The 26,052-nt window shown below is 45.5% G+C and overlaps 1 protein-coding gene across 6 annotated transcripts in view; it reads left to right on the forward strand.

Annotated features, from left to right (window-relative positions):
• Positions 1-26,052, forward strand: part of camta1a (calmodulin binding transcription activator 1a) — a 358,960-nt gene that overhangs the window by 311,343 nt on the left and 21,565 nt on the right. For 5 of the 6 annotated variants that reach the window (XM_061773510.1, XM_061773500.1, XM_061773518.1 and 2 more), the window contains exons 7-11: positions 3,183-3,336; positions 14,486-14,626; positions 16,314-18,601; positions 19,408-19,534; positions 20,005-20,139. In XM_061773510.1, coding sequence (XP_061629494.1) covers positions 3,183-3,336; positions 14,486-14,626; positions 16,314-18,601; positions 19,408-19,534; positions 20,005-20,139 — 2,845 coding nt within the window. The remainder of the gene's footprint in view (positions 1-3,182; positions 3,337-14,485; positions 14,627-16,313; positions 18,602-19,407; positions 19,535-20,004; positions 20,140-26,052) is intronic. The other variant, XM_061773541.1, reaches the window with a different exon arrangement.

The following is a 26,052-nucleotide window of genomic DNA, read 5'->3' on the forward strand; positions in this document are numbered from 1 at the left end:
TTTGTCTACGTTCCGTGAAGCATCCCCTCTCAATTAAGATCCTTTCATGTTAATGGTCTGCTTATCACATGCGTGCGTGGCTTCCCAAAGCAAAAGCCCACTCTCCAGTCCAAAACGAGCTGCCAAGCCGACTGCCTTATTTCTACATTTTAGCTGGGCATTCTTGTCACCTTCAGTGCATCTCTGCTTCAAGTTAAGTTAAGTTGAGTTTATTTGTATAATTCATCACAAAAGGAAATACCTCAAAACACCACGCGAGGGCAAAGGAAGAAACCTCGACCACAGATGGAGGAATCCCCCTCCCGGTATAACCTAGCTGCAATGGACACCGAGGGGGCAACATTGATCCCATAGTATGGTGCTGTACAATGTTAGTTCAAATGGCATCAGAGTCAATTTAATGAGATGAAGTACGAAAGTGGTTCTTCTTCAGGACCTGACCCGATCAGTCAGTTCAGAATCCACAGCCTCAGATTCGATCCAAGCAGAAAAGAAGCGAGGGGAAGAGGCAGTAAAACAGGCCCAAATCCTGATATCAGGGAGTAAGGCAGGGCAGGAGGCAGTTTGCAAACTATGCGCGGTCTAACTAAACGCAAGACTAAAACTCAGTCTTAAATCGAGATTTAAACTCGACTTCTGTATTGCTTCACCCCTTGGTTTATTAAGCTATCCTAAATTGTCGGAAGCTTGGTGGTTACGTGGAGGTGTTCCAAGATAGAGGCCGATTCGTGGCGAGGGTTACAGAGGCTTAATGAGACAGCGGACACATGACTTCACAAGCTTCTGCCAGCAGTTTCCACTCTTGTTCTCTTGTAGCTGCATGCTCACTCAGTACAAGTAGAAGGTCATTGTATCCATCTCCATCTAACTCTGTCTACATCCTAGGCTTCATTAGCCAAACTCTTTCTCCTTCCTTTGTTCCTTCTCTCCCTTCTTCATTGTCTAGTGGATTTGAACAAGGTTTGTGACCTCAGGGCAAGGTAGGCACCCACTGATAGATTGCAGGAGGCTGCCTGGAAGTGCGTGGGTGCCAGAGAAAACCTGTTGCCTGGCTACAACATCACCTTCATTCACTGGTTGCGATGGCAATATCTTGCATATGCCTGCTTGTGATCGCACAACAACTTTTTTTTCATACTCGTCTCTCGTACGATGAAACTGTGAATGGTGCGTAGGTTTGCGCGCGCACACACACACGCCTCCGTGTGTTACATTTATGTGAAGGCGCTCCCCCCGCCCTCTCAGCAGGCCTTGCGCCCCCATGGCTGACTCACCAAGACTGCTTGCAATTAGCTGAACATCTATCCATCTGTTCTAGGGAAGTGCAATAAACATGAACTCAAACACTGTCTGGAGACATGCTACACTGGCACGCACACGTGTGTCAGAAGAGGCTTTCATGGTCGGCACACGTTCACAGATCTCCTCACACTGCCAAGTGTTTATTTATAGACTTAACCCGTAGAATCATACAATGGTGCACATTAAGACACGAACCCCACAGGCATCTAAGCATTCTCTTTCACCGCTGAAGTGAGGATAGAGAGCATCCCTCTGGGAAGTGAGAAGCAAAAAAAAAAGCAACCCAAAGACCACAATTAATCAATAACTTAATGAGATCTCATTTTCTCTGGGTAAGAGTATCTTGGGGGAAAAAAAGTTACCCCTCAGCCTTTTCCTACCCTTTGTTAAGTTTGTGATATTCCGCGGTGGAAAAAGGAAAGCAGTCGGGTAGGAAATTAAATTAAATCGCCGTCCTGATAGATTTACTCTGTGCTACTTTACACTTTCATTGTGTTGATTTCTCTCTTCTCTTCTCTTCTCCTCTTTAACGGAGAGGTGTTCATGAGTGAGGAGGGTGTTGCTCGTAGAAAGAAGTGTGAAAGAAGGGAAACAAGATTGTGGGTAAAGCTTTCTTGCTCTTTGAGAGATTTATGGAGTGAGGGAACCCACTTTACGGGGGTTTGACTGAGCTGTAAAATCGTCTTCTAGCTTTGGACGATTGTCACCCTTACATCCTCCAGCAGCTCACCCTACTGCGTGTTTGTGTGTGTTTGCATCCTTTCATTATTCTGAAGTAAATAGGGAGGACATGGCTGCGCAGTTGACACAGCTGTTGGTGCCATCTGGGGGCATGGCTCGCCACCCTGCGCCATCTGCATCCAAACAGGGCAGCCGCCATTGTATTGTGTCCATATCAATGACAGGAGACAAGCAAAGCAGGGAGATAGCGCTCTGCAAAGTGCTGACGTGAGGTCATCAGAGAGGGTGGCAGTTGTTTGTATGTTTGGGCTTCTTTTTCCACAGAAGTAATTGTTTTTCTGGGCCCGGTCGCCCTCAGCCATACCCCCGTCTGATGAAAGGGGAGAAAGCGAGAGGGAGCGGGGGTGTCTGGTCCCCTGATTAATGGTATACACAGCGAGAGGGCGCACAGACCTACTGTAGCCGCGCCTTGATTTATGTGCCACTTAGCACTGATGAAGCTTCAACCTGCAGCCGCACACGCATGTTGTCGTTGCATTTTTCTCTATCAACCTCTTTGCTGTTTGTCGATTCTTGCGTCTTGTGTAGCTTCGAGTTCCTGCGTGCTAATAATTATTGACGTTCTCTGCATGTTTTATTTGTTCCTAGCTGCGGTCTTTCTTACATCTGGCTGTTTTAATAGTAGTTGGCGTCAAGTACAGCTGAGATGTGTCGAAGTGTGGAAATACTGGAGTTTGGTAATAAATTACAAGGAATTTAATGTTCATCTATTTGCTAAACTCGGCAGTCAAATAAACCTCGAAACAAATTGGAAGCTGCAAATTGTTTACCTTGTCAATCATTTGGGGCAACGGATCAAGTCATCATGTGGGAGGACTTGCCAAAATTCAATAAGTGTGTTGTTCCATGAGCACACATTCGCAAATGCAGACATGCATGAGGACGGGTGTCGACAGATCCGTCCAAATGCACACACAGACAGTTTTGAGGGAGATTATGGCGGATTTGCTTTTGTCTGGCTTTGTGTGTAACTGTGTGCTGTTTCTAGTTTGACTTCTCATTAACCAGCTGGCGCCTTTCAGATTGGCGAGAGCACCCGCAGCTGAGCCGCAACGTCCATGTGTCACTTGCACTCCTTGCCGTAGCATCCTTAAGAGCATGGAGCGCCACGCGTAATCTCATCTCTGTTCTCCCCACAGAACCCTGACATTGTGCTCGTCCACTATTTGAATGTGCCAGCCATTGAGGATTGTGGGAAACCATGCGGTCCAATCCTGTGTTCCATCAATACAGACAAGAAGGAGTGGGCCAAATGGACCAAGGAGGAGCTGATCGGCCAGCTCAAACCCATGTGTGAGTGTTTCGCTAACCCATTCAGAAAATTCTATTTCTAGCTTTCCATATCAAATCCTCTGCTCTGAAATGGTCTTTACATGCCCGAGAGAGATTTATTTGGTCTGGGCAGCCAGTGTCTGCTCTTATTAGCTGATTGCTACTACACTGAGCGCCCTCAGCACCTCAGTCCGAGAGCATCTCCGGCCGCTGACTGTCTTATACGAGTGTGCCTTCTTCCTCCTGAAGCCGTTTGCAAGTTGCGGGTCAACGGGCCGCCCGTCCGATACCTCTGGCTCCGCTCAGACCGGGCGGGAAGCGTGCCTCCTTGCCGTACAAGTGTGTCACTCGGGACATCGCGTGGCTATCGAGTCATGACAGCATGTTCGAGCAGGAATGTCTGACTCACCGGAAAATAGCCCTCCCACCCAACCGTTCACAAAGCCCCACCCTCCAACCCCCACTAGATTGATCCATGTTGTTATCATCTTTACAGATGTTCTGCTAGATGCTAGATGTGTTTTTTATGTGTCCCTAGGCATACCTAAAGACTGAGGTGAGGTTGTGGAAAAGGTCAGGGTTTTTCAAATGATGCTAATGGTCAAATAGGGACTTTGTAAAGCATAGAAAATCTTCCAAGGATCAGTATACATACTCATAATGACCTGTCTGTGATTTAGGGGAATCGAGCATGAGATGGCAGGGCGATGACTTCCAATGGCCATTTATTAGTGCTTTGGCCAGGTAAAGAGGAACCTTAAAGGCGCTGCTCACTGCGCACTTACAGGTATCATCACTGAGGTTTTGTCTTCATCATTATCCTCCTCACTGCTCTGCTTGCTGTCACTTTTAGGACATAAAGACGCCAAGCAACAATGGCCTACAGTGTTCATTACATCTGGGACTTAATGTAAAACCAAGCACCATTTGCAGTAATGCGTTAAGTCATTAACTTTGGGAGTTGTTGGGACAGAGAGGGTGACGCCTTCTAGCTACCAGGCAGCACGAAAAGGATCCATAAAGTGAAAAAAAGAAAAAAAAAAAAAAACACTCATGCTTTCTTTCTTGGCACTTTTTTTTTTTTTTTTTTTTCTCTATTCTCTCCTTTCTATCCTTTTACGGAGGCCCAGTCGACCCAACGTAATCACTGTAATGGAGCAACATTGTCATCTAGTGGGCCTGTTTGGTAGCACTATGTTTCAAATGAGGGAGCTGCTGTATTAGCAATACTCACATTACAATGCATTTAGTACACCGACATCATCGAACAATATCTAACACAAGCTACGTCAAAGATTGTGATCAACATGGGTGGGTTATGTTAAAGGCTGTTTGTCAAGAACAGTTTTTATCCATGGATGTGTCATTATGGTTACGGATTCGTCTTCCAAGAATGTGGAACCACATTAAATTGAATGAAATCTACTTGAAGTCCTAAAAATGTAAAGGAATCAACATCATTTAATATATATCCATCACATACTGTATGACCTATCTTGAAAAATGCATGTCCATGAATACATAAATGCACATACAGTACCGACACACATATGAAGAGTCGTCAGAGATGTTTTTGCCTCAAGCAGGAGCACTATCATATCATATTATTTTCTTTATCTGATCCCACAGAGGTTCTGCCGATAAACTAGCAGACATGATTTCTCTTCTCTTATCCGGATTTTGCCAAAAACATCAGGATTCCGATGCAGAAAACTTCCTAGTACAGAGTGTGTCACAGCGTGTTGAACAATGTATGCGCATATCTCAAAAAGGGATGTTTCTTTAGCATATCAACCCTCACTTGTCACAGTGCTACAGTATTTCCCCAGTACAGTGTCAACTCATCCGATATAATTGCCCTCTCCGCTATCCCTTCAATATTAAAGTACACTTATAATTTGACACGCTTAATGATACATAGAACAAAAGCAAAATGTGAAATTTGTGAACGAGTTGAGCTGGTTGTGTTCCACGACAAGGACACGCTCACATACCCAGAGACTGACGCACAGTAAGTTGGAATATGAGCGCCGTGAAAGGTGACCTTGTCTGACCTCGGCCTACCTCACACCCTCTGGTGTTTGATGAGAAAGATAAGAAGTCAAGAGAGTGAGGAGAAGCCCAAAGGATTGGCATCATTCCTCAGTCACGCTACAGTTCCATAGACAAGACAGCCAGCTTGATTCACTCCTCGGGTTCTCATGCTATAAACACGCAGCTCCAGCTTTCTCCGCAGCAATGCCGCCAGCCTGCTGACAGATAGCGCATGAGCTGCTTCAACAAATACTCAGACAGACAGACACAAGGCCCTTCTCCAGGCGAGACAGACCGGGTCAGACAAGAACAAAACAAAGCAGGCTGAGCTGTGTTGCCATCTCATCGCAAGCAGTGGCAACCTGATGAGTGTTTCCTGCAGTTTGTCATCAGGGTGATGAGATACTCGTCAGGAAGGCGTTTGCTGCCTTTGATGTTGTTGCCTATTAAGCTCTAAACTTCAAGCTCTATCACAAGTGTCGTTTGAAGCTGAACCTGTAGTTAGATGAGCAGAAAGGCACACGTGATAAGGACTGAACGATTAATTGCATTGATAAACTGTAGTTTTCTAATCGCAGCTTATTTTACCAGGTGGCCAATTGACTATTATGAGGCAATAAAAGAATGTCCACCCTGAATGTTTTTTTTTTATCATTTTAGTGTTGCATCCACATGTCAAAGTGAATCTCGGCGTTTTTGGGAGCACAACAGCTAATTTCGTGAAACGATGACGTCATTGTCACACCTCTATTCAACAAAATGTGGGCTACAAGCTTGTGTTTGTGCTACAGAAGCTAATGATTTCATTATGTCGTCTACAACGGATTATTCTGCTCTTTTACCACGACGCTGAACATCATGGTAGCAACGTGACAAGTAGCTGCCGTCTTTGTGGAATCTTCTGCCTCTAAAATCCTCCATGACAAATCAATCAATCAATTCAGGAAAAAACAATTGATAACTGAAGTAATGTCCACACTGCTCCATTTACGCTATTTAAGTGGCGTTTTTTTGGCCGAGTGTTGTCATTTGAAACGGCACAGAAATTTTGACACATGAACTGAGAGAACCCCTCGGAATTCCGGCCTGCACGAGCTTATTGGTGGATATTTTTAACTGAAATTTGCCAGCCAATTGGAGAAGGGGTTCAGAAGGGTCACGGAGATACGTTGAGTAATAATGAAGTTATAGTGTTATTCTCTAACTTGCAGGCATTATTTTTTATTTTTTTACCAGATTTTCCGTCGGCGATATCACATAAAAACGTTCCCTAAAAGGCCCTTTTCCCCCAGACAAAATACTCAATTTACCTCGAACCCATTATTATTTTCTTCAAGGCATTACTGTATATTGTCTGTGTCTGGATGAAATGCACTTACTTAGTATAATATGATACAACTAGAATGTTTCTATGTTACACTACAAACCCATTTGTAATTAATGAGTGTGGGCGATTCCCAAAATGCATCCACTTGGATTGGCATGACTGCCGGTCAACATTTTGTTTTGTTATTTTTGTCATATGCAGGCCGACAGTATAAACTTAAGTCACATCCTAAAATGGCTTCTTCTGTTTTTATATGGCAGTATATATATATATATATATATATATATATATATATATATATATATATATATAGGCTATTGCATATGAACTACATCATTTTGAGTTGTGTTAAGTGCCCTCATTTGGACTGCTTGTGTTGTGCAAGTGACTGCACTCTCGATGTCTAACAAGACAAATGTTATTGTAGTATTTTCACTGATATCCAGGAAATAAATAAAAAAAAATAGTATTTGGTCTTTGAAAAATGAATCCCATTTATTTGACCTGCCACACAAATGCGTGTTGAGCATAAAGTTGTGAGCGCTACTGATATCTGCTGGTGTACTGCTGCCATTGTTGTCGGGCTTTCGAGAGATTATCAGTTCTCCTCCTATTGTTTTTTGTTTTGCTACATCTTCATTAGCATTTCGTGCACCATCTTACATTTCCATCGAATCATTTTCTCATTCCTAAACACATCAACATGTACACTCCATATAAATGGTCAACACAACCCTGTTCAAATGCCAGGTTTTTGTTACCGTATTTTCACAACCGCATTAAAAGGCGCAGTCTCAGTTACGGGGTCTATTTCTGCATTTTAGCACACACATAAGGCGCACCGTATTATTGGGCGCAGGCATGGTAAAACATACGCTAGCTTAAAACATACGGTAGCATGCATGCACGCTAAAACAATGTGTTTAAAAAGGCAGCGGGAGCAAAACTGAGTTCCGTTGCACTTTATTGAAGTATTTAACAATGTTCTCATGTTATTTTTGGATCAATCCTCATCCACAAATCCATCAAAGTCCTCATCTTCTGTATCCGAAATGAACAGCTGGGCAAGTTCTCAATCAAACACGCCAGGTTCGAGTCAGTCTCGTTGCCGTGCGAAAGCTCGAACAACAGTGCAAGCAGACACGTTAGCCCAAGCATCCACAACTCATTCACAAATTGCGGCGTAACTCGCCCGGCGCTGCCTCCTAGTCTTAGTAAAGCTGTGTTCGCCATCTGTCATCCATCGCTCCCACGCCGCTCACTTCACTTTGAACGCCCTGTTTAAACGGATCTCCAGCGATTGGTCAAGCCTCCCGGAATGATGGCAAGCCCCGAGTTATTGCGCTCAGTCGAATGGTGACTGTAGAGACGCTTCTCCCGGCTGTTCTTTGCTCATGAATCCATTGCTCGAGTTGGTCTTCCAACTCGGGCCACCTCGCCTTGTTTCCGCGGAAACTCAGCTTCTCGTCTTCTTGACTTGGCGAAGCTCGTCTTCCTGCTTCCTCCACATGCGAACCATGGATTCGTTGATCTTGAATTCTCTCGCGGCTGCTCGATTCCAATGTTCCTCCGCGTAACTGATAGCTTGCAGTTTAAACTTTGCTTCATAAGCGTGTCTCTTCGTAGGTGCCATTTTCGGGGGTCCTTAGCCAAACCCATGTTCTTTTGCACAATGCAAAATGCATGCAATGCTCCCAGTCAGTCAAGTGGTTATAAAAAATAAAACAATTAAAAAACACCCCGGCGCTATATACCTACTGGGGGCGTGGCTTTAGCGTCCTTCTTCACGCAACCTTCCCCTGTCCTCAGCCACGTCCGCTTTTCCTCTGTGTAAGCAGCGTGTCGGCAGGAAATGCTAAAAAAATATAAAAATTATAAAAAGTCAAGCGGAGCGCTCATCACACAACAACATTTATAGATGTTGGAACTCGGTGCACATTGTAAGGCGCCCCGTCCATTTTGGAGAAAATTTAAGACTTTTAAGTGCGCCTTATGGTCGTGAAAATACGGTATATACAACAACGAGATAAATCATTTCACCTCCCCCTCCCACCACACACACACACACACACACCGTTAATGTGACCTCTGACCTATACAATTAAATTGCAAAAAATGTAATCTTTTCAAGCGGGGAGGTAAAAATATACAAGTGAGATAATATGGTTGCACAAGTGTGCAGATCCTCTTATAACTGGAGATGTGGCTGTATTCATTCAAACTCCTTTTTTTACCCTTCTCCTAACTGATCAGAATCAGAATCAGTATCAGAATCATCTTTATTTGCCAAGTATGTCCAAAAAAACACACAAGGAATTTGGAGTGTATGCAGTTTAAAGTGACGAGTGGTGCGATAATCTGGGGAAATGTTGATTGTGCAAATGTTGCAGATACTCCTCAATCAGTGTGCAAATGGGGCAGATGCTACTCTTGCATGAGTGGCCAGTATTGGTCAACAACAGATATGCAAATAGTGCAGCGTGGCGAGACTACTACAGTGAGTGCACGAGTAATGTATAATTGGCCCGACAGAAATGTGACAACCAACTAAGACAAAAGAAAGTGGCAGCATGTTGCAATGGAATTGTAGGTTAGGAGTTTAAGAAGTTGATTGCAAGAGGGAAGAAGCTGTTGGAATGTCTACTAGTTCTAGTTTGCATTGATCGGTAGCGCCTACCTGAGTGAAGGAGCCGGAAGAGCCGGTGACCCAGATGCGGAGGGTCCGAGAGGATTTTACACGCTCTTGTCGTAGTTCTGGCAGCGTGCAAGTCCTCAAGGGTGGGTAGGGGGGTACCGACAATCCTTTCAGCAGTTTTGATTGTGCGTTGCAGTCGGAGTTCGTCCTTTTTTGTAGCAGCACCGAACCAGACTGTGATGGAAGAACACAGGACTGATTCGATGACCGCTGTGTAGAACTGCTTCAACAGCTCCGGTGGCAGGCCGTGCTTTCTCAGAAGCCGCAGGAAGTACATCCTCTGCTGGGCCTTTTTGAGGACGGAGTTGATGTCGGTCGCCCACTTCAGGTCCTGAGAGACTGTAATTCCCAGGAAATTTAAACGTGATGCCTTTGAACATTGAGATCCTTCTGATGCTGTGGAAGCTCACCGCGGACCATGACTGGTGCTGCAAGATGTGACGACAACAATGCCAGGAAAAGCCTACTAGAACAGCTGAACGTTGTTTGGGGTTTATCAGAGGCACTTTAAATGGTGGCAGGTGTGTGATGACTCCCATTTAACACGAGTTTGAATGTGATTTGTTCATTTGAAACAGTCACCTCCCAAGTCATACTGTAGGAGGGTCACATTGTTATTTATTTTTACTTCCCCACTCTGAAAGGTATAGTTCGCATTAATGGTGGAAAGCATTTTTAAATCATTTGTCGTGGTCTCATTTTTCAGGATAAGCAGTGGGTACGGAAAGTATTCAGACGCCGTTAAATTTTTCACTCTTTGTTACCTTGGAGCCATTTGCTAAAATCATCAATATCACACGGCCATAAGTATTCGGGCCCTTTGCTGTGACAATCATTTAACTGTCCATTTCTCCTGATCATCCTTAAAATGGTTTGATCATTCTTGAGATGGGTCTACACCTTCATTGGAGTCCAGCTGTATTTGATGATACTGATTGGACTTGATTAGGAAAGCCTCACCCCTGTCGATATAAGACCTTACAGCTCACAGTGCATGTCAGAGCAAATGAGAATCATGAGGTCAAAGGAGCTCAGAGACAGAATTGTGGCAAGGCGCAGATCTGGCCAAGATTACAAAAAAACAAATCTGCTGCATTTAAGTTTCCTAAGAGCACATAATCCTTAAATGGAAGACGTTTGGGAAGACCAGAACCCTTCCTAGAGTTGGCCGTCTGGTCAAACTGAGCAATCGGGGGAGAAGAGCCTTGGTGAGAGGTAAAGAAGAACCCAAAGATCACTGTGGCTGAGCTTCGGAGAAGCAGTCGGGAGATGGGAGAAAGTTCTAGAAAGTCAACCATCACTGCAGCACTCCATCAGTCGGGGCTTTATGGCAGACTAGCTCGACGGAAGCCTCTCCTGAAGACACGCATGAAAGCCCGCATGGAGTTTGCTTAAAACAAAAAAAAAAACACCTGAAGGACTCCAAGATGGTGAGAAATAAGATTCTCTGATCTGATGAGACCAAGATCGAACTTTTGGGCCTTAAAGTGAACGCCGATTGCAATGGCATCTTTGGGATACATGATCTCTTTCGACTTGAGTAACATAACAATAAGATACAACTTTCGAAAAGAATTTCCAGATTTATATATTTTGACAAATGGTAACGTCAACATAGGCCGCCATTGTTTTTTCATCGCTAACTCAGTGCGATGGTTTGTTTACAACAGCTGCTGCTGCTAAAGTGAGCCGATCAACCTAAGCGTCTTTCGCGTCTTTTTGCTCGGCTTTTGCTAGTCTCACGCGGCCGTTTGGGCTCCTTGTGAGGAAAGCTCGTCGGCACTGTATTGGATTTAAGCCGCCGTTTATACCCAGACACACCGGTGAGCTCTCTCATGAGCTGGGGGCGATCAAAGGCTTCGAACAACCGCAGATCTTTCGGCAGCTCAACTCTTCCGGCCACATCCTCCCACCGTTTCCTCAACTTGATCTTTTTGGGAAAGCTATGAATGCTTCCCTCCTTTTTTGCATTCCGTCCTGATTGGAAATTGCATCCCAAAGTGGCACAGTATGGCATTTTTAACTCTCTTCGCTGACGATAAAAGTTGTTCGCAAATGGCTCGCTTAGCTCCGCAGAGAGCAGCAACGTAACAATTTTGCAACAGCCATTCTACGTCATCATTCCCAGAACTCTTTGTGCACGCTAAACATGGCGGCGACAGTGTATCAAATTATGGTCTGAACAAAATCTTTGTTTCAACTTATAGGAATAATTTATAAATGCATACCACTGTATTTCAGTAGTAGAGGTCAGTAGTTGTCAAATTAAATGTATTTGTCATTTCAATCGGAGTTTACTTTAATTCGAAGCGGAATGTGTGGAGAAAAGCAGGCACTGCTCATCACTTGTCCAATACAGTCTCAACAGTGAAGCACGGTGCTGGCAGCAACATGCTGTGGGGGTGTTTTTCAGCTGCAGGGACAGGACGACCGGTTGCAATCGAAGGAAAGATGATGGCGGCCAAGTACAGGGATATCCTGGACGAAAACCTTCTCCAGAGTGCTCAGAACCTCAGACTGGGCCGAAGGTTCACCTTCCAGCAAGACAATGACCCTAAGCACACAGCTCAAATAACGAAGGAGTGGCTTCAGAACATCCCTGTGACTGTTCTTGAATGACCCAGCCCAGAGCCCTGACTTAAACCCAATTGAGCATCTCTGGAGAGACCTGAAAATGGCTGTCCACCAATGTTCACCATCCAACCTGACAGAACTGGAGAGGATCTGCAAGGAGGAATGGCAGAGGTTCCCCAAATCCAGGTGTGCCGCTCATTCCCAAAAAGACTTGGCTCAACAGGGTACTTCTACTAAATACTGAGCAGAGGGTCGGAATACTTATGGTGATATTTCAGTTTTTCTTTTTTAATAAATCTGCAAAAATGTCAACAATTGTTTTTTTTTTGTGTCAATATGAGGTGCTGTGGCGGCACGGTGGCCAACTGGTTAGAGCGTCAGCCTCACAGTTCTGAGGACCCGGGTTCAATCCCCGGCCCCGCCTGTGTGGAGTTTGCATGTTCTCCCCGTGCCTGCGCGGGTTTTCTCCGGGCACTCCGGTTACCTCCCACATCCCCAAAACATTCATGGTAGGTTAATTGACAACTCTAAATTGCCCATAGGTGTGAACGTGAGTGCGAATGGTTGTTTGTTTGTATGTGCCCTGCGATTGGCTGGCAACCAGTTGAGGGTGTACCCCGCCTCCTGCCCGATGACGGCTGGGATAGGCTCCAGCACGCCCGCGACCCGAGTGAGGAGAAGCGGCTCAGAAAATGGATGGATGGATGGATGGATGGATGAGGTGCTGTTTGTACATTAATGAGGGGAAAAATGAACTTAAATGATTTTAGCAAATGGCTGCAATATAACAAAGAGTGAAAAATGTAAGGGGGTCTGAATACTTTCCGTACCCACTGTAAATATATGGTCCGAGGGCACTGGGTCACATCTGGCCTCTCTAGTGTGGAGTTTGCATGTTCTCCCCATGTCTGTGTGGGTTTTCTCCGGGTACTCCGGTTTCCTCCCACATCCCAAAAACATGCGTGGTAGGTTAGTTGAAGACTCTGAATTGCCCGTAGGTGTGCGTGTGAGTGTGAATGGTTGTTTGTTTGTATGTGCCCTGCGACTGGCATTTCAGGGTCTACCCCACCTCTCGCCCGAAGATAGCTGGGATAGGCTCCAGCACGCCCGCGACCCTAATGAGGAGAAGTGGTACGGAAGAAGAATGAATGAATGAATATATCAACTGGCATTTGAACAGGGGTGTGTCGACTTTTTATATCAACTGTACTTTTTTTTAGCTTGTCCAGTGGGGTCGAGTTTAGAATGTCTGCCTGACAATCGAGAGGTCCCCAGTTCAAATGTGTGCTCGGGGTCTCCTATGCTGAGTATGCATGTTCTCCCTGTGGTACTTCAGGTTCCTCCCACATTCCCAAAAAAAAGGCACGCAGGTAAGGATTTCCTTAAAGGATCTAAATTGTCTGTAGGTGTGCATGTTAAAGTGAGTGGTTGTTTGTCGATACTGTATATGTGCCCTGTAATTGGCTGGTGACCAGTTCAGGGTATACCCCGCCTCTTGCCCAAAGTCACTTGTAATCCACTATATGAGGAACATCACATGACCAAACCCAGAACACAACTTAAGCTGACTTCCCATGAATGCTACGCTCGAGCATGACTACGGTTTAATGACACAATTGTTTGAAGCCGCACTTGCTAAAATTCAGTTTTCCTTATGGCTGGTGTCTTTCGACAAAAGTTAAATACATGTATATCCTTTATTTATACAAATATGATCTGAAATATGTAATGTATATGTACAGTGTTTGTAATATGAACACAACCTAAACATCGAATATTATCATCTTTGCTGGCTCTGTGGTGACATCTTGTGTTCAGGAAAAAAAAAAAAAAGTTCCTAAAATACCTCATCCACATTCTCTATCTCCCTTGCATGCTCAAAAAAAACAAAGTGATTTAGTTTGATCAATGATGATGAATGTGTTCCGTTTCAAAAATATCTTTGTTTCGTTTTTTTCTGCAGCCGTCTAATATACAGTACCTTCTCACACCCACTAAAACAGATATCCAACTGATTAGACCGGGCTGCTTGGCAAGTAGAGCGATGAAGTATGATTAGAGGATGAGGATGTCTGACTCGGCTCAGCGGGAGAAAGTGTAGCGACATCTCGGTGGTGTTTTCTCCTGGAAGCTTCTCCTGTCAGCGCGGAGAATCGAGTCGGGGTAAGGGCAGCGGATGGAAAGAGTGGGCCTGCTGTCACTTTCGGCAGCTCTTAGTGAGAGGACACAATAGGCATGTTTGGAAAGGGAAGGCAACTTTGACAAAGAGAGGTGCAGGGCAGTGACCGGGAAGAATACACAATATTTGTCTTTGTTGTTGACTGAGTATGATGGAAAGTGTGATCAAGAGAGAGTGACAAAAGTGACCCCAAGTAATCATTTGGGACCAGTCGGAGGATTGTCTGTTTGCCTTCATGGGGTGTCGTGTCACCAACATTACTCTTGTCAGGTAGCAGGTAGGGAGGGGCCAGCTGGTGGGGCGAGGGGATGGCGTGGCTGGTGGTCTGACATCTGTGTCTCCTCCTCCTCTCTCCCGGCAGTTCATGGCATCAAGTGGACTTGCAGCAACGGGAACAGCAGCTCTGGCTTCTCAGTGGAGCAGCTAGTGCAGCAGATACTGGACAGCCACCAGACTAAGCCACCTCCCCGGACTCACAACTGCCTCTGCACGGGCACGCTGGGTAAGGGCTTTAGTGAGTGGGGCTGAGGTTGTAAGCAGAATTACATCGGAAGGATCATACTCTTTATATATACGAGATTAGACAAAGTGGGTGAGCATTATTGCTTTTTGATTCGGTGTGTGTGTCTTTGAGTGATATACACTACTGGTATTTGGCATGGAAACTATACATTTTTCTCTCGCCGTTTTAAATACCAGTACAATACAACGGTTGTATTTGTTCCGTGACTACGCTCGAAATTGAGAACACTTGCATCTCGAATCATCTTTTCCCGCTGAAATAAATGGAAAAGCCATTAATCTATTCCCCGCTTCACCAGAAATACAACGAAAATCTTGCAATGTGTGTTTTCATCAGGAAAAATGGCACAGCAAAATATTATACTTGTAATTGTCTCAATTCCTCTCAGCTCATCAGTAAAATGTGTCCTTCTTTGCAGAGGAAAAATACTGTTATATTGTCTGTGCACGTGTTGCCGCGCTATTTGTGTTCAGTCCGTTGCTTAAAGGATTTTAGCACCGCAACGTAGATGCTATTTAGCATTAGCATTAAGTTAGCAAACTGAAAAGCTGTGCTAGGCTAGCTATGAGGTTGTCTTCAATACTGTACACGAGGTGTAATTCCCGTGCACTCCTTTGTTTCCAAAAAAAAAAACGTTTGAAAAACCAATGGATCCACTACTAACCAGTAATCAAACGTAAGCAGTTGCTTGGGGCCCAAGATAGTCTTAAATCACTCGCTTAAAAATGCATTAAAATGGTTCATCGTGTCAATGCTTCCCCTTCGCTCTTCATAGCACGCACTGCTCTATCTTACTGCGCATGTGCAGACTTGAGCCAGGAAAATGGCTGCCAAATGAACTGAGTGTGAAGCGCGGTTACCCCAGTGGAGTGGAGAAAGCAAGTGGAGACGAGTCAGATGGGCTTGCTGGTAGCAGTAGCACTGCTGTCAGTGTCAGTCAAGGAGGATGCAGTAGCGAGGAAGTGGAGAAGATGTGAGTAATAGTGTTAAAGCGGTCGAAAGAGTAAGCTATAATGTTGAATATTGTTCTTATTCATTACAGTCATTAGATAATAATCCTATTTTTAAGGCTTTTTAAGGATTTTATCTAGCTCAGAAAATGTTCTCCAATTCACACTTTTTAGTTGATGATAAGCATTAATATTTCAAGTCTTTATAAAATGTTATAAAACTAATCACTTGTCGGACAATTGTAACAGATTTAAAAAGCAGGACATCGTGGCCGAAATGACATACTCACCATTTGATCAAATTGAAATAAAGTACAGTACTTGGCGGCCCCCGTGACTGGGTTTGCCTTGGTCCCCCCAAATGGCTCGCGACTGTCATGGATAAACAGGGGCCCAACAAGTAAGAACTGGCACAGACCGGCTGAGCGATCTGTTGCTTTGCTGAACGCAGAGACTTTTGTACACGCTCAGAACAAAACAATTCCAGAAAGCCCACCGTGATTCTTGGAATAAGAGGGCACTTAACTATTCCCAAAGGATCCTCAAGTCATGTTTTCGTACGGTTACAAATGACCTCTTCTGTGGATTCACATTAGTTGATTGTACCAGACTACGTTCCTGCTTGTGGCATGTGTAATATATTCATTTTCTTCACCGCCCTTTCTTTGACTCCTCACCAATCCAAACCATTTGCCTTGTTTCCTGTTCGCCTTTAGGTGCTGGTAGCAGCGTGCACCACAAATGCAACAGCGCCAAACACCGCATCATCTCCCCCAAGGTGGACCCCCGCACTGGGGCCTACAGCAGCGCTCACTCCGAAGTACAAAACAACGATGTGTCCGAGGGGAAAACCGAGCACAGCGGCCACGCTGGCGCCAAAGGTTCTGGGGGAGGAGGCGCGGGAGGGGGCGGCGCCAGAGAGAAACGGAACGGCAAAGTCCACAAGCCCATCTTGCTGCATCAGAACAGCACTGAGGTGTCATCTACCAACCAGGTGGAGGTGCCTGACACCACCCAGAACTCCCCCGTGTCCATCAGCAGCGGCCTCAACAGCGACCCAGACATGGCTGACAGCCCTGTGGTGACAGGAATGAGTCATGTGGCCTCCGTCATGCCTGGCCTCTCCCAGGGGGTCTTCATGTCAGAAGTTGCTGGAGACCCCGTCTACAGTATGTCTCCAACCGGTGGCCCCAACACTCACCTTATGGGCGCAGATGCCACCTCCCATGGCTTGGTGCTCTCTGTGACCTCTGATCGTCACAAGTTTGCTTTCCCCAGCGGAGGAGTGGGGGAACCTGGAAATACAGGAGACAGTCTTTCCATGTTGTCCACAGCTGGGGTTTCTGAGGAACTGGTACTCTCAAGCAGTCTGGACTCTGGAGCCATCAAGATCCCGGAGACCAATATGAACTTTGACCCTGACTGCTTCCTGAACAACCCCAAACAAGGCCAGACCTATGGAGGTAGTGCAATGAAAACTGAGGGAAACTGTGCCTCATCCTCCTGCGGGGTCAGCGGTAACACCAACGGCACTCTGCAGAGCTCTCCTTCCATGACGGACAACGGCTACAGCTTCAGCTCAGCTTTAGTGAAGAACATCAAGACAGAAGACACCTCCTTTGAGCAGCAGCTGGCTAACGAGAGTGGCTACCAGGTGGGGGCAGTGGTGAATTGCGGTAGCGGGGTGTCTGTGCCACCTGGCGCCAGTTCTGGTCAGGGCAGCCTCACACTGACTCCAGCGGGATCCTTGCTTCCTTCAGGTGGAGGTTTAAGTCCGAGCACCACCCTGGAGCAAATGGATTTCAGTGCTATCGATGCCAAGCAGGACTACACGTCCACCGCTTCCGCAGTGAGCTATGGGCAAGCCGTGTCTAGTCCTCACATGCCACACCAGAACCGTTCTCCTAGTTTTTTTCTTCAAGATGCTTCTCAGTCCAGCCAGGCTCAGCAGGGAAGGGCCGGCATCAGCCAGAAAACACACATGATGGAGCACAATGCGCATGAATCTGGAGCTTATATGGGGCTGCATGTGGTGAAGACTGAATCTCCTGGCAGTAATGGTCACCTCCACCACCAGCAGCAGAACCAACATAGGGCCAACTGTAATGGAGGCTCACCAACAGACAGCACACCTCAAACTGGACCCCTCCAGCTGCTACAGTACCAGGGAAACTTCTCTGGGCTCGGCAATGAGCATGAGGAGGTGGTGGGTCTGGAACAGCCGGGTAGTGCGAGTTCTGGGCAGGCTGGAGCCTCAGAGAATGGAGCAGATAATTTACTGAAACCTGGAGATCAAATGCAGGCTTGTGTGGCAGGAAATGGAGAGGGAGGCGCCACTGAGCACTATCTACAGACGTCGGATGGTGGAGGAGGAGGAGGAAACGGTGGTGCGGGTCAAGGGATGGCACTTCACAATGGAAACGGTGACGGCAGCCATCGCTCGGCACAGCAGCAGCAGCTGCAGCCGCTCCTCCAGGGAGCAAGCATGGTCCAGGGACTCTACAATGCCGTTGCAACCCACCAAGGCTTGGGGGCAGCCACCAGTAACGGAGGAGCAGGGGGGGCGGGCATGGAGATCAGCCTGGATCACTTTGACATCTCTTTTGGAAACCAGTTCTCTGACCTCATTAATGACTTCATCTCCGTGGATGGCAGTGGAGCGGCCATGACCGCCGGAGGAACCCTCTATGCTCACCAGCTCGTCGCTTCACACGGCTCTGATGGTCAAAACGCTGCAGGTGGGGGCCCACCACAGGGCCAGGAGGATGCCAGAGGCTCTGGCTACAACCCCTCAGAGCTCTGCCTTCAACCATGCTGCAGCCCTCAGTCTCTGACTGGGGGTGCGAGTGCAGGGGGAAACAGCGCGGAGGCGGGTTCACTGTCGTACATGAATGTAGCCGACGTGGTCTCTGCAGCTGTTGCCCATGGCGCTCTGGGTATGCTCCAGGCTACTGGGCGGCTCTTCATGGTCACCGACTACTCTCCCGAGTGGTCCTATCCCGAGGTGAGTGAGTGTACATGCTGTTTGACTTGAGGTAACCCTCGAGAGTGCGAACATTGTTTATTCAAAATTGTATTTTACGACTGGCAGAGTTCATTCAAGAAGCGCATTGGACATGGATTTCAGCTAATCTTGTCATGTACATTTTCAATAGACTATTGCTGTCTACTCCTCTAGTATTCAATAGAATAAAGCACAATACTGTCGTGTTTTTGGTGTATTATTGGGGGAACGAGTCAACGTGAACTTATGTTTACCATCCACAAGATGGCAGTAGGGGACTAATTCAAGATTTCAGACCACTATTTTATACTTCAGGTGTAATTATCAGTTCTGTACTCTGGGTGGCAGCATACTATAGCTAAAACCTTGGGCTCATTTTCACTCTTGCAAACTGCTGAATAGTACCATGTTTTATTTCAAGGGATATAAATACAAAATACTGATGATGATACTTACATAATAATGCTTACTTTTGTATGATACCGTCACAGAGGTCAGAAATGTATTGAGTGAACAAGTTACTTTTTTGGCTGTAGTTTGCAATGCTACGACATGCACCGCCTCGTATTGAGACATTTCTAAAAATACAAAAAATAAGGAGAAAAAAACTCCGAATATTGTAACGCTGCACAACCGCCAAGTAATACAGCATTTGTATAATATAAACATAACAATAAATGTATTGTTACTTCCGTACCTTTATCGTTACATAGGCAGTTTCTGATTCAGGCCCGAGTATAATCCAATATATTTTGTACAATCCAATGGTTATTGTTGAGTTAATTAAATCCGTGTCTGTTTTGAAGGGTGGCGTTAAAGTGCTAATCACAGGGCCCTGGCAAGAGGCTGGCTCAAACTACAGCTGCTTGTTCGACCAGATCTCAGTTCCGGCCTCTCTTATTCAACCAGGAGTGTTACGTTGCTACTGCCCAGGTGAGATATGTATGCTAATTTGATGATTTGACACACAGTAAGAGCCGAGAAATTCCGTCATATGATACTTAAGCGGAATTGTTCATCTTGAGGCGGCGGCACAGTGGGTGACTGGTTAGAACATCTGCCTCACAATTCTGAGGACCGAGGTTAAAATCCGGTGTGGAGTTTGCATGTTCTTCCCGTGCCTGCGTGGGTTTTCTCCGGGTACTCCGGTTTCCTCTCACATCCCCAAAAAAACGTGCACGGTAGGTTGAATGAAGACTCTAAATTGCTCGTAGGTGTGACTGTGAGTGCGAATGGTTGTTGTTTGTTTATATGTGCCCTGCGATTGGCTGGCGACCGGTTCGATAGCTGGGATAGGCTCCGGCACTCCCGCAACCCTGGTGAGGAGAAGCGGTATGGAAAATGAATGAATGTACATATTGATTTGAACACAAGTAGTCAGTGAGCTTTCTCTCTCTCGTCAGCTCATGACACAGGTCTGGTGACACTTCAGGTGGCCGTCAGTAATCAGATCATCTCCAACTCTGTGGTTTTTGAGTACAAGGCTCGCGCCCTTCCTTCCCTTCCCTCCTCTCAGCACGACTGGCTCTCGCTGGATGGTATGTCTTGCTGATACTTTTTACTCATTTCACCTTCCTCGCACTCGCGTTGAACATTTCTGACACTGCTCCAAATCCCGAATGAGCTTCTTAAAATTGTCCAATGTGAGGCTTGAGTACATTCTGCTGCTTTCAGATTCTGTCTTGCTTTGAAATAACGTTCATACATTCAAACTTGACACTCAAAATAAGAGATCTTCCAAATGCAACCTTTTGTCCACCTACTAACATGGTGATGTATGCCATATATTTGATGTCTGACAAATGGAGATTTGAACTTGCGCTTGCTCCCTATCGTTAAGTGTATGCTGCACTGGAGTCGCAAATGAATTCAATTGCAGTGGGGACAAGATAGCAAGATTTGTGTGCATAGGTATAAAGTATCTTTGAAAATACAAAGAAAGGAATCTTTTAATATACATTTTGTAGAAAGACGTTTCATTCCACTGCATCAACGCAATGTGCAGATATTGTGGCGATAAACCTCAATTTGGAGCTGAAATTAACTATTTGTGACAAATAAAGCTGCAAAAATAGCATCCGTGTTACTTGACTTTAATTGGAATGTGTTCTATTGTGCCTTGAGATACGTTGAATTTGTTCTGTGACCACCCTTAATCTCAAATCGATGGAAATGCCATTAATCCATTCCAGTATTATTTGTAATGGAAAATAGCACTCAATAATATATTTCTTTATAAGAACATAGTAAATGAATTGTATCTGTCAATTTATTTACTGACAGCAACGGCTGAACTTTCTCCATTTATAGACCATTTGTCTAAAGGTGGACTGATGAACAGCCAAACCTTTAGAGATACTATTGTTGTAACCTTTTCCAGTTTGATACAAGTCAACGATTACTCGTCGTAGGTCTTCTGAGAGCTCTTTTGAGCAAGGCGTGGTACACATCTGTCAGTGTATCTTCACAAGAGAATTCAAAACCGGTATGTGTTTTCTAGTGGCCGGAGCAGCTCGAAGCCACATCTCCGATCTTGTCTCATTGATTGGAGACCATGGTATATACTCATCACGACAGAAAACATGGCATGACTCGGCAAACGTGACCTGTAACGACAACAATGAAGCGACCTGAAAGAAAAAAAAAAAAAGGAACTAAATAAAAGCTAACTGACGAGACAACAAGGCACACCTGGACAAGGCACGAGTGGCTGGAGGGAGCTGATTGGTAGACACAAGGAGCAGGGCTGACAAGAACAGGTCGAGACGAAAACCTAAAAAGGAGCATTAGCATCGAACTGGCGACTCTTCAAATAATGACTGTTGGTACACAAATGCTGTATCAACACAGATAGGCAATATAACAATACTCGCTGGCATATATTCTTCAAACTCTGCCAAAAAACGAGTTATAATGACAATACTCGATTGTGACTTCTTCTACTTTCTTTGTTACTGCAAATGTGTATCTCGTGGCGTGCACCACACTGCCCCCCAGAGGTCGAGGCATACACAGTTGCTTTATGTAACCCATTGGTTAATAAGAAATGGTACCGACTGTTGCTGATTATTGTTCTCTGTTGGCGTAATATCACTTGCTCAAGCTTGATCTAACAGTCCATACTACGAAATGCAATGAGCATGGCTCCTTGTGGATAGCAATGTGTGCGTGGATGTCTGTGTGTGTGTGTGTGTGTGTGTGTGAGGAAAAGCATTACCGCAGTGCCTGAGCATTGACAGGATAAAGTAGGACACGGTGAAGAACGGGCTCCCAGGACAGCTGCATTGCAGACAGACCCGAAGGGAGCGGGAGGGAGATACGCTGGCTGGTACACGGCAGAACCAGCGGATTCCTCCGCCATTCACGGTCTCGGCATCACTGGCTCATTCACAGAAGCAGCTGAGGAGGAGTTGGCTGACTCTGGGAAAACGTGGCCCACGCTTTTACCTTGCTTAGTTTAACTCCTTGCTTGCTATGCGTAGTAGTCTGCCGGCAGATCATTATTTTCTATAATGAGCAATTTAGCTTTGGCTGAAATGAGAATCGACTGTTCGCATTAGGTACAACTTGCCTTATGTATGCAGTATGAAACATATTGTTAATGAATACCTCTCTGACAGGGTCAATCAGAGCAGACATTTTTTGTCCACCTCTTTTTTTGTGTTCCCAATAAAGTGGCCTGTCTTAAAATACATTTTCAACGCCAACATCAGAACCGAAACACATTTTGTGGAAATGCATAGATGAGGTCACTTAAATAAAGTCAAATCATAAAATAGCTACGGAAGCTGTTTAGAAAACGTCAACCAGCTCTTACAGTATATTGGTAGATGATGTTGTCATCTATTGGAACAATTAGGGATGCTGATTCAACCTTGTTGGGGCAGAATAAAGACGATAGATTTTCATATGGGCTTTTTCAGATGCATACTTGGAGATTAGTTGACTAGCACAATATTATGGATTTTTGTAGGCTATGTGGCCAAAATGTCATGCAGCAGCATCAGGACCACTGTGCTTTGTTTTCCCTTGAACCAAGTTGAAACCGACTTGGTTCCCAAGTAGGGCAGACTGTGTCACTGGCGCATGTTGTCGTCATCCACGCGGCAATCATGCAGTGTGGCTGCGCGGACGTCAAGTCAAAATGCAGCCGCCTGATTCTTAAAGGCGGCTGACAGAACACTTTGTATTTAGTCCGCAGCAGTTTGCGCATGCAGCGCGGCCAGGGAGGACGACTCGGTGTTGTGATAATGCTAATGGCACTGCTGCCTGACTGCCTGCCTGCCTTGATTTGTCATAATGCAGAGTGGGGGAAGGGGAGGTTTTTTTTTTCTTTTTTTTCTTCTTCCTCTGCAGCATTGCAGGTAGGGAGCTATGGGCAGGACACAGGCAGCATCGTGCACATCTCTCCAATAAGATCCTGCGCTCCCAACCAGACCCCGGTCCAGTGTCCATGTACGTGTGTGCGTGTGTGTGTGTGTGTGGCTCGTTTAGCTGCAGCCGGAATAAAAGCCTCGCGCAAGCAGCACATTGCCCAACTGCGCACACACACACGCGTACAATACGGGCGCAGGGGCTGGGCGTGTTTGGCTTAACTACTGCAGAGATGCGCATTAATGAGACGAAACAAACCTGTTTGAATGTTACTCTGACACATCCTGACGCTGTGGATGTGAAGGCAGTAAAAAAAAAAAAGAGGAGAGCGGCAACTGAGGTCTGTGGCGTCTGTTTACCGGCAGCACGTGTGCACAAGTGTGTGTGTGAGGTGAAAGAAGTGGAGAAGAGGAGGAGGAGGAGGAGGAGAAGGAGGAGAAGGAGGGGGCATTTAGAGCAAGAGGAGTAGCTCTCTCCGCGCCGTGCTCTCCCCTCACTTGTTCCATTGTTTGACTCCGTGGAAGAGGCTGACACTCGGTCCACACAACATGAGCGCGGATGTACTTTTGCTTTCCTTTGTCCATGCGCAGACTGTCTGAGGGGGCTGGAAGCAAAATTGCTTTTTGGTTGTTTTTGGGAGCGTGGGGGGCAGGGGAGACTGAGACACAGCCATGGTGAGACTCACGTGGGTCAGGACACCGGTGACAGACACCCGCGCCTCTTAACAAACAAAACACCTGTGTGTGGGGGTTTTTTTGTTTGGTTTTTTTGTTTTTTACACCCCGCTTTTGGGCTGGACTCTACCCGATGGAAAATAAGATAGAAGGTTAGAACTTCAGGCTACTGTGTTGTGTTTGTGCAGACTTTTTGTGTATTTGTGTGTGTGTGTGTGTGAGTCAGAAGAAGTTGAAGTCGCATGCTGCTGTTGTTGCTCCAAGTGGGCTGAGGTGGACTTTTGAAACAAATGTCCACCTCTGGATGAAGTAGAAAAGTCCGGACGCACTCCTCCCGGATGAAATAAAGCAAACATTATCTTACCGTCATATCACCAAAGTTTTATTCTCCCCTAATTATTTCAAACCCTTTTTTAAGCATGACACTGACAGCCTTTTTCAGCAAAACGTGCTGTTGGAAATATTGCATATTAGAAAGCTCTCACGGCACACCACCCGAAGAAAAAAATGTCACCAAAAGTATATGCGCTGAAATAAGAATGATTTCTTCTCAATATGCTGGTGAAATGGTGAACTCGTTGAACACAAAACGTATTCTGTTGTATGAATGGGAGCTTCTGCCATCTAGTGGAAGACTATTTAATTATTTTGCCGGTCACTAAACGTTGTTGGCAAAGATTTATCAACAAAGAGAGCACTTGTAGCAAATGAATAATCATTTTAGGGTCTCATTGAGTGAAATTGGATAATTGGTCACAGCACACCTGATGATCTCACAGTGGTCGGGAATCACTGATATACTGTACACCCTCCATCCTTTGTCAACATGGACCGACAACTGATTGACCAGAAAACGAGTACATTACATGGCTACAATGTAGTGTATCATTGTTTTTGTATGCTCATTGGCACTGTAGGTTATCCAGTTCTTTTGATAAGCTCATGGAATGAGTCAACGATCATTCAATTTTATACTAAAAAAGATCAGATGGGCAAAAAAAAAAGAAGTCAAATCTCTTTCATGAGACCATGTGGGCCTATTACAATTTAATGACATTATTTTTGATACTTTAGGAGATACACCCAGATAAAGTTACGAGCGCTAAACAAAATGATCAGCATCATAAATTATAATACATCCATCCATTTTCTGAGCCGCTTCTCCTCACGAGGGTCGCGGGCGTCCTGGAGCCCATCCCAGCTCTCATCGGGCAGGAGGCGGGGTACACGCTGAACTGGTTGCCAGCCAATCGCAGGGCACATACAAACAAACAACCATTGGCACTCACATTCACACCTACGGGCAATTTAGAGTCTCCAATTCATGCATGTTTTTGGGATGTGGGAGGAAACCGGAGTGCCCGGAGAAAAGCCACGCAGGCACGGGGACAACATGCAAACTCCACACAGGCGGGGCCGGGGATTGAACCCGGGTCCTCGGAACTGTGAGGCCGACGGTCTAACCACTCGCCCACCGTGCCGCCAATTATAATACAACTTTTAAAAATTATTATTATTATGTTGGATTTCAGAATCAGCTGCTTATCACCCACTTCAAGTGATTTGGAGTGACCTGTGGCATTGTATTGACTTTTATTAAAATAGCGGGGCTTTTGCTTTTCTTCCTCATAGTGGTGGCCATTCATTATTGATTCATACTTTGTGGCAGGAATGTCTGAGAGATTCCGATAAAAGCTTTGTCAATTGTGGGCAGTTGTACTTTGGTCAGGTGTTCTTAACGAGTTCCTACAAGTTACAAGTAGAAAGAAAAATGACTTTTCTTTACATCACTTTTCTGTCCTTTCCGAAGTTGTGATTCACACTTCGGGTTCTAAAATAGCCTTGTGTTTCATGTTAGTTTATTTAAGAGCTCAAAAGGGTTCCTGCTTTGCGTATACTGTATATGTACTGTATATTTATGCGCACTATATTGTTAAGAAACCTGAAAGTCAAACTGGCCTGCTGCCCAAGTCCCAAAGCCAATCGTGTAGCAGTGTATTAGTGCAATGGTAGATGACAGCAAGTCCCCGTGGCGCTCACTCTTGGCATTTTACCTTTGTTGTGACAGAATCTATCTCTTCCCTTTGTAGACTAGACTTGTATTGACCTATTTAGCGGGACAAATGCCAGGAGGCTAAGAGCCGCTCTCTCTTTGTTGGAGCACAAGCAATCAAATCCTTGCAAGTGACCTTTGGTAACTGTTGATTCATGTTTTTGGATGATTCAGAATATCTTAACAGCACATGAAAAAGTCAAGGGAACAGAAGATGGCTTAGTTATGCGAGTACTCACCTGTTTGAAGTTGAGATGATGCTTTCAAATAAATTGGCCAGCTTGATGTCACATGCATGCTCAGAAACCGGCTACAGAGAGATTAAAAAACATCCTGTGCTTCTTAATTGA

Source organism: Phyllopteryx taeniolatus, chromosome 1 (genome assembly GCF_024500385.1).
Source record: "Phyllopteryx taeniolatus isolate TA_2022b chromosome 1, UOR_Ptae_1.2, whole genome shotgun sequence".
Lineage (NCBI taxonomy): Eukaryota > Metazoa > Chordata > Actinopteri > Syngnathiformes > Syngnathidae > Phyllopteryx > Phyllopteryx taeniolatus.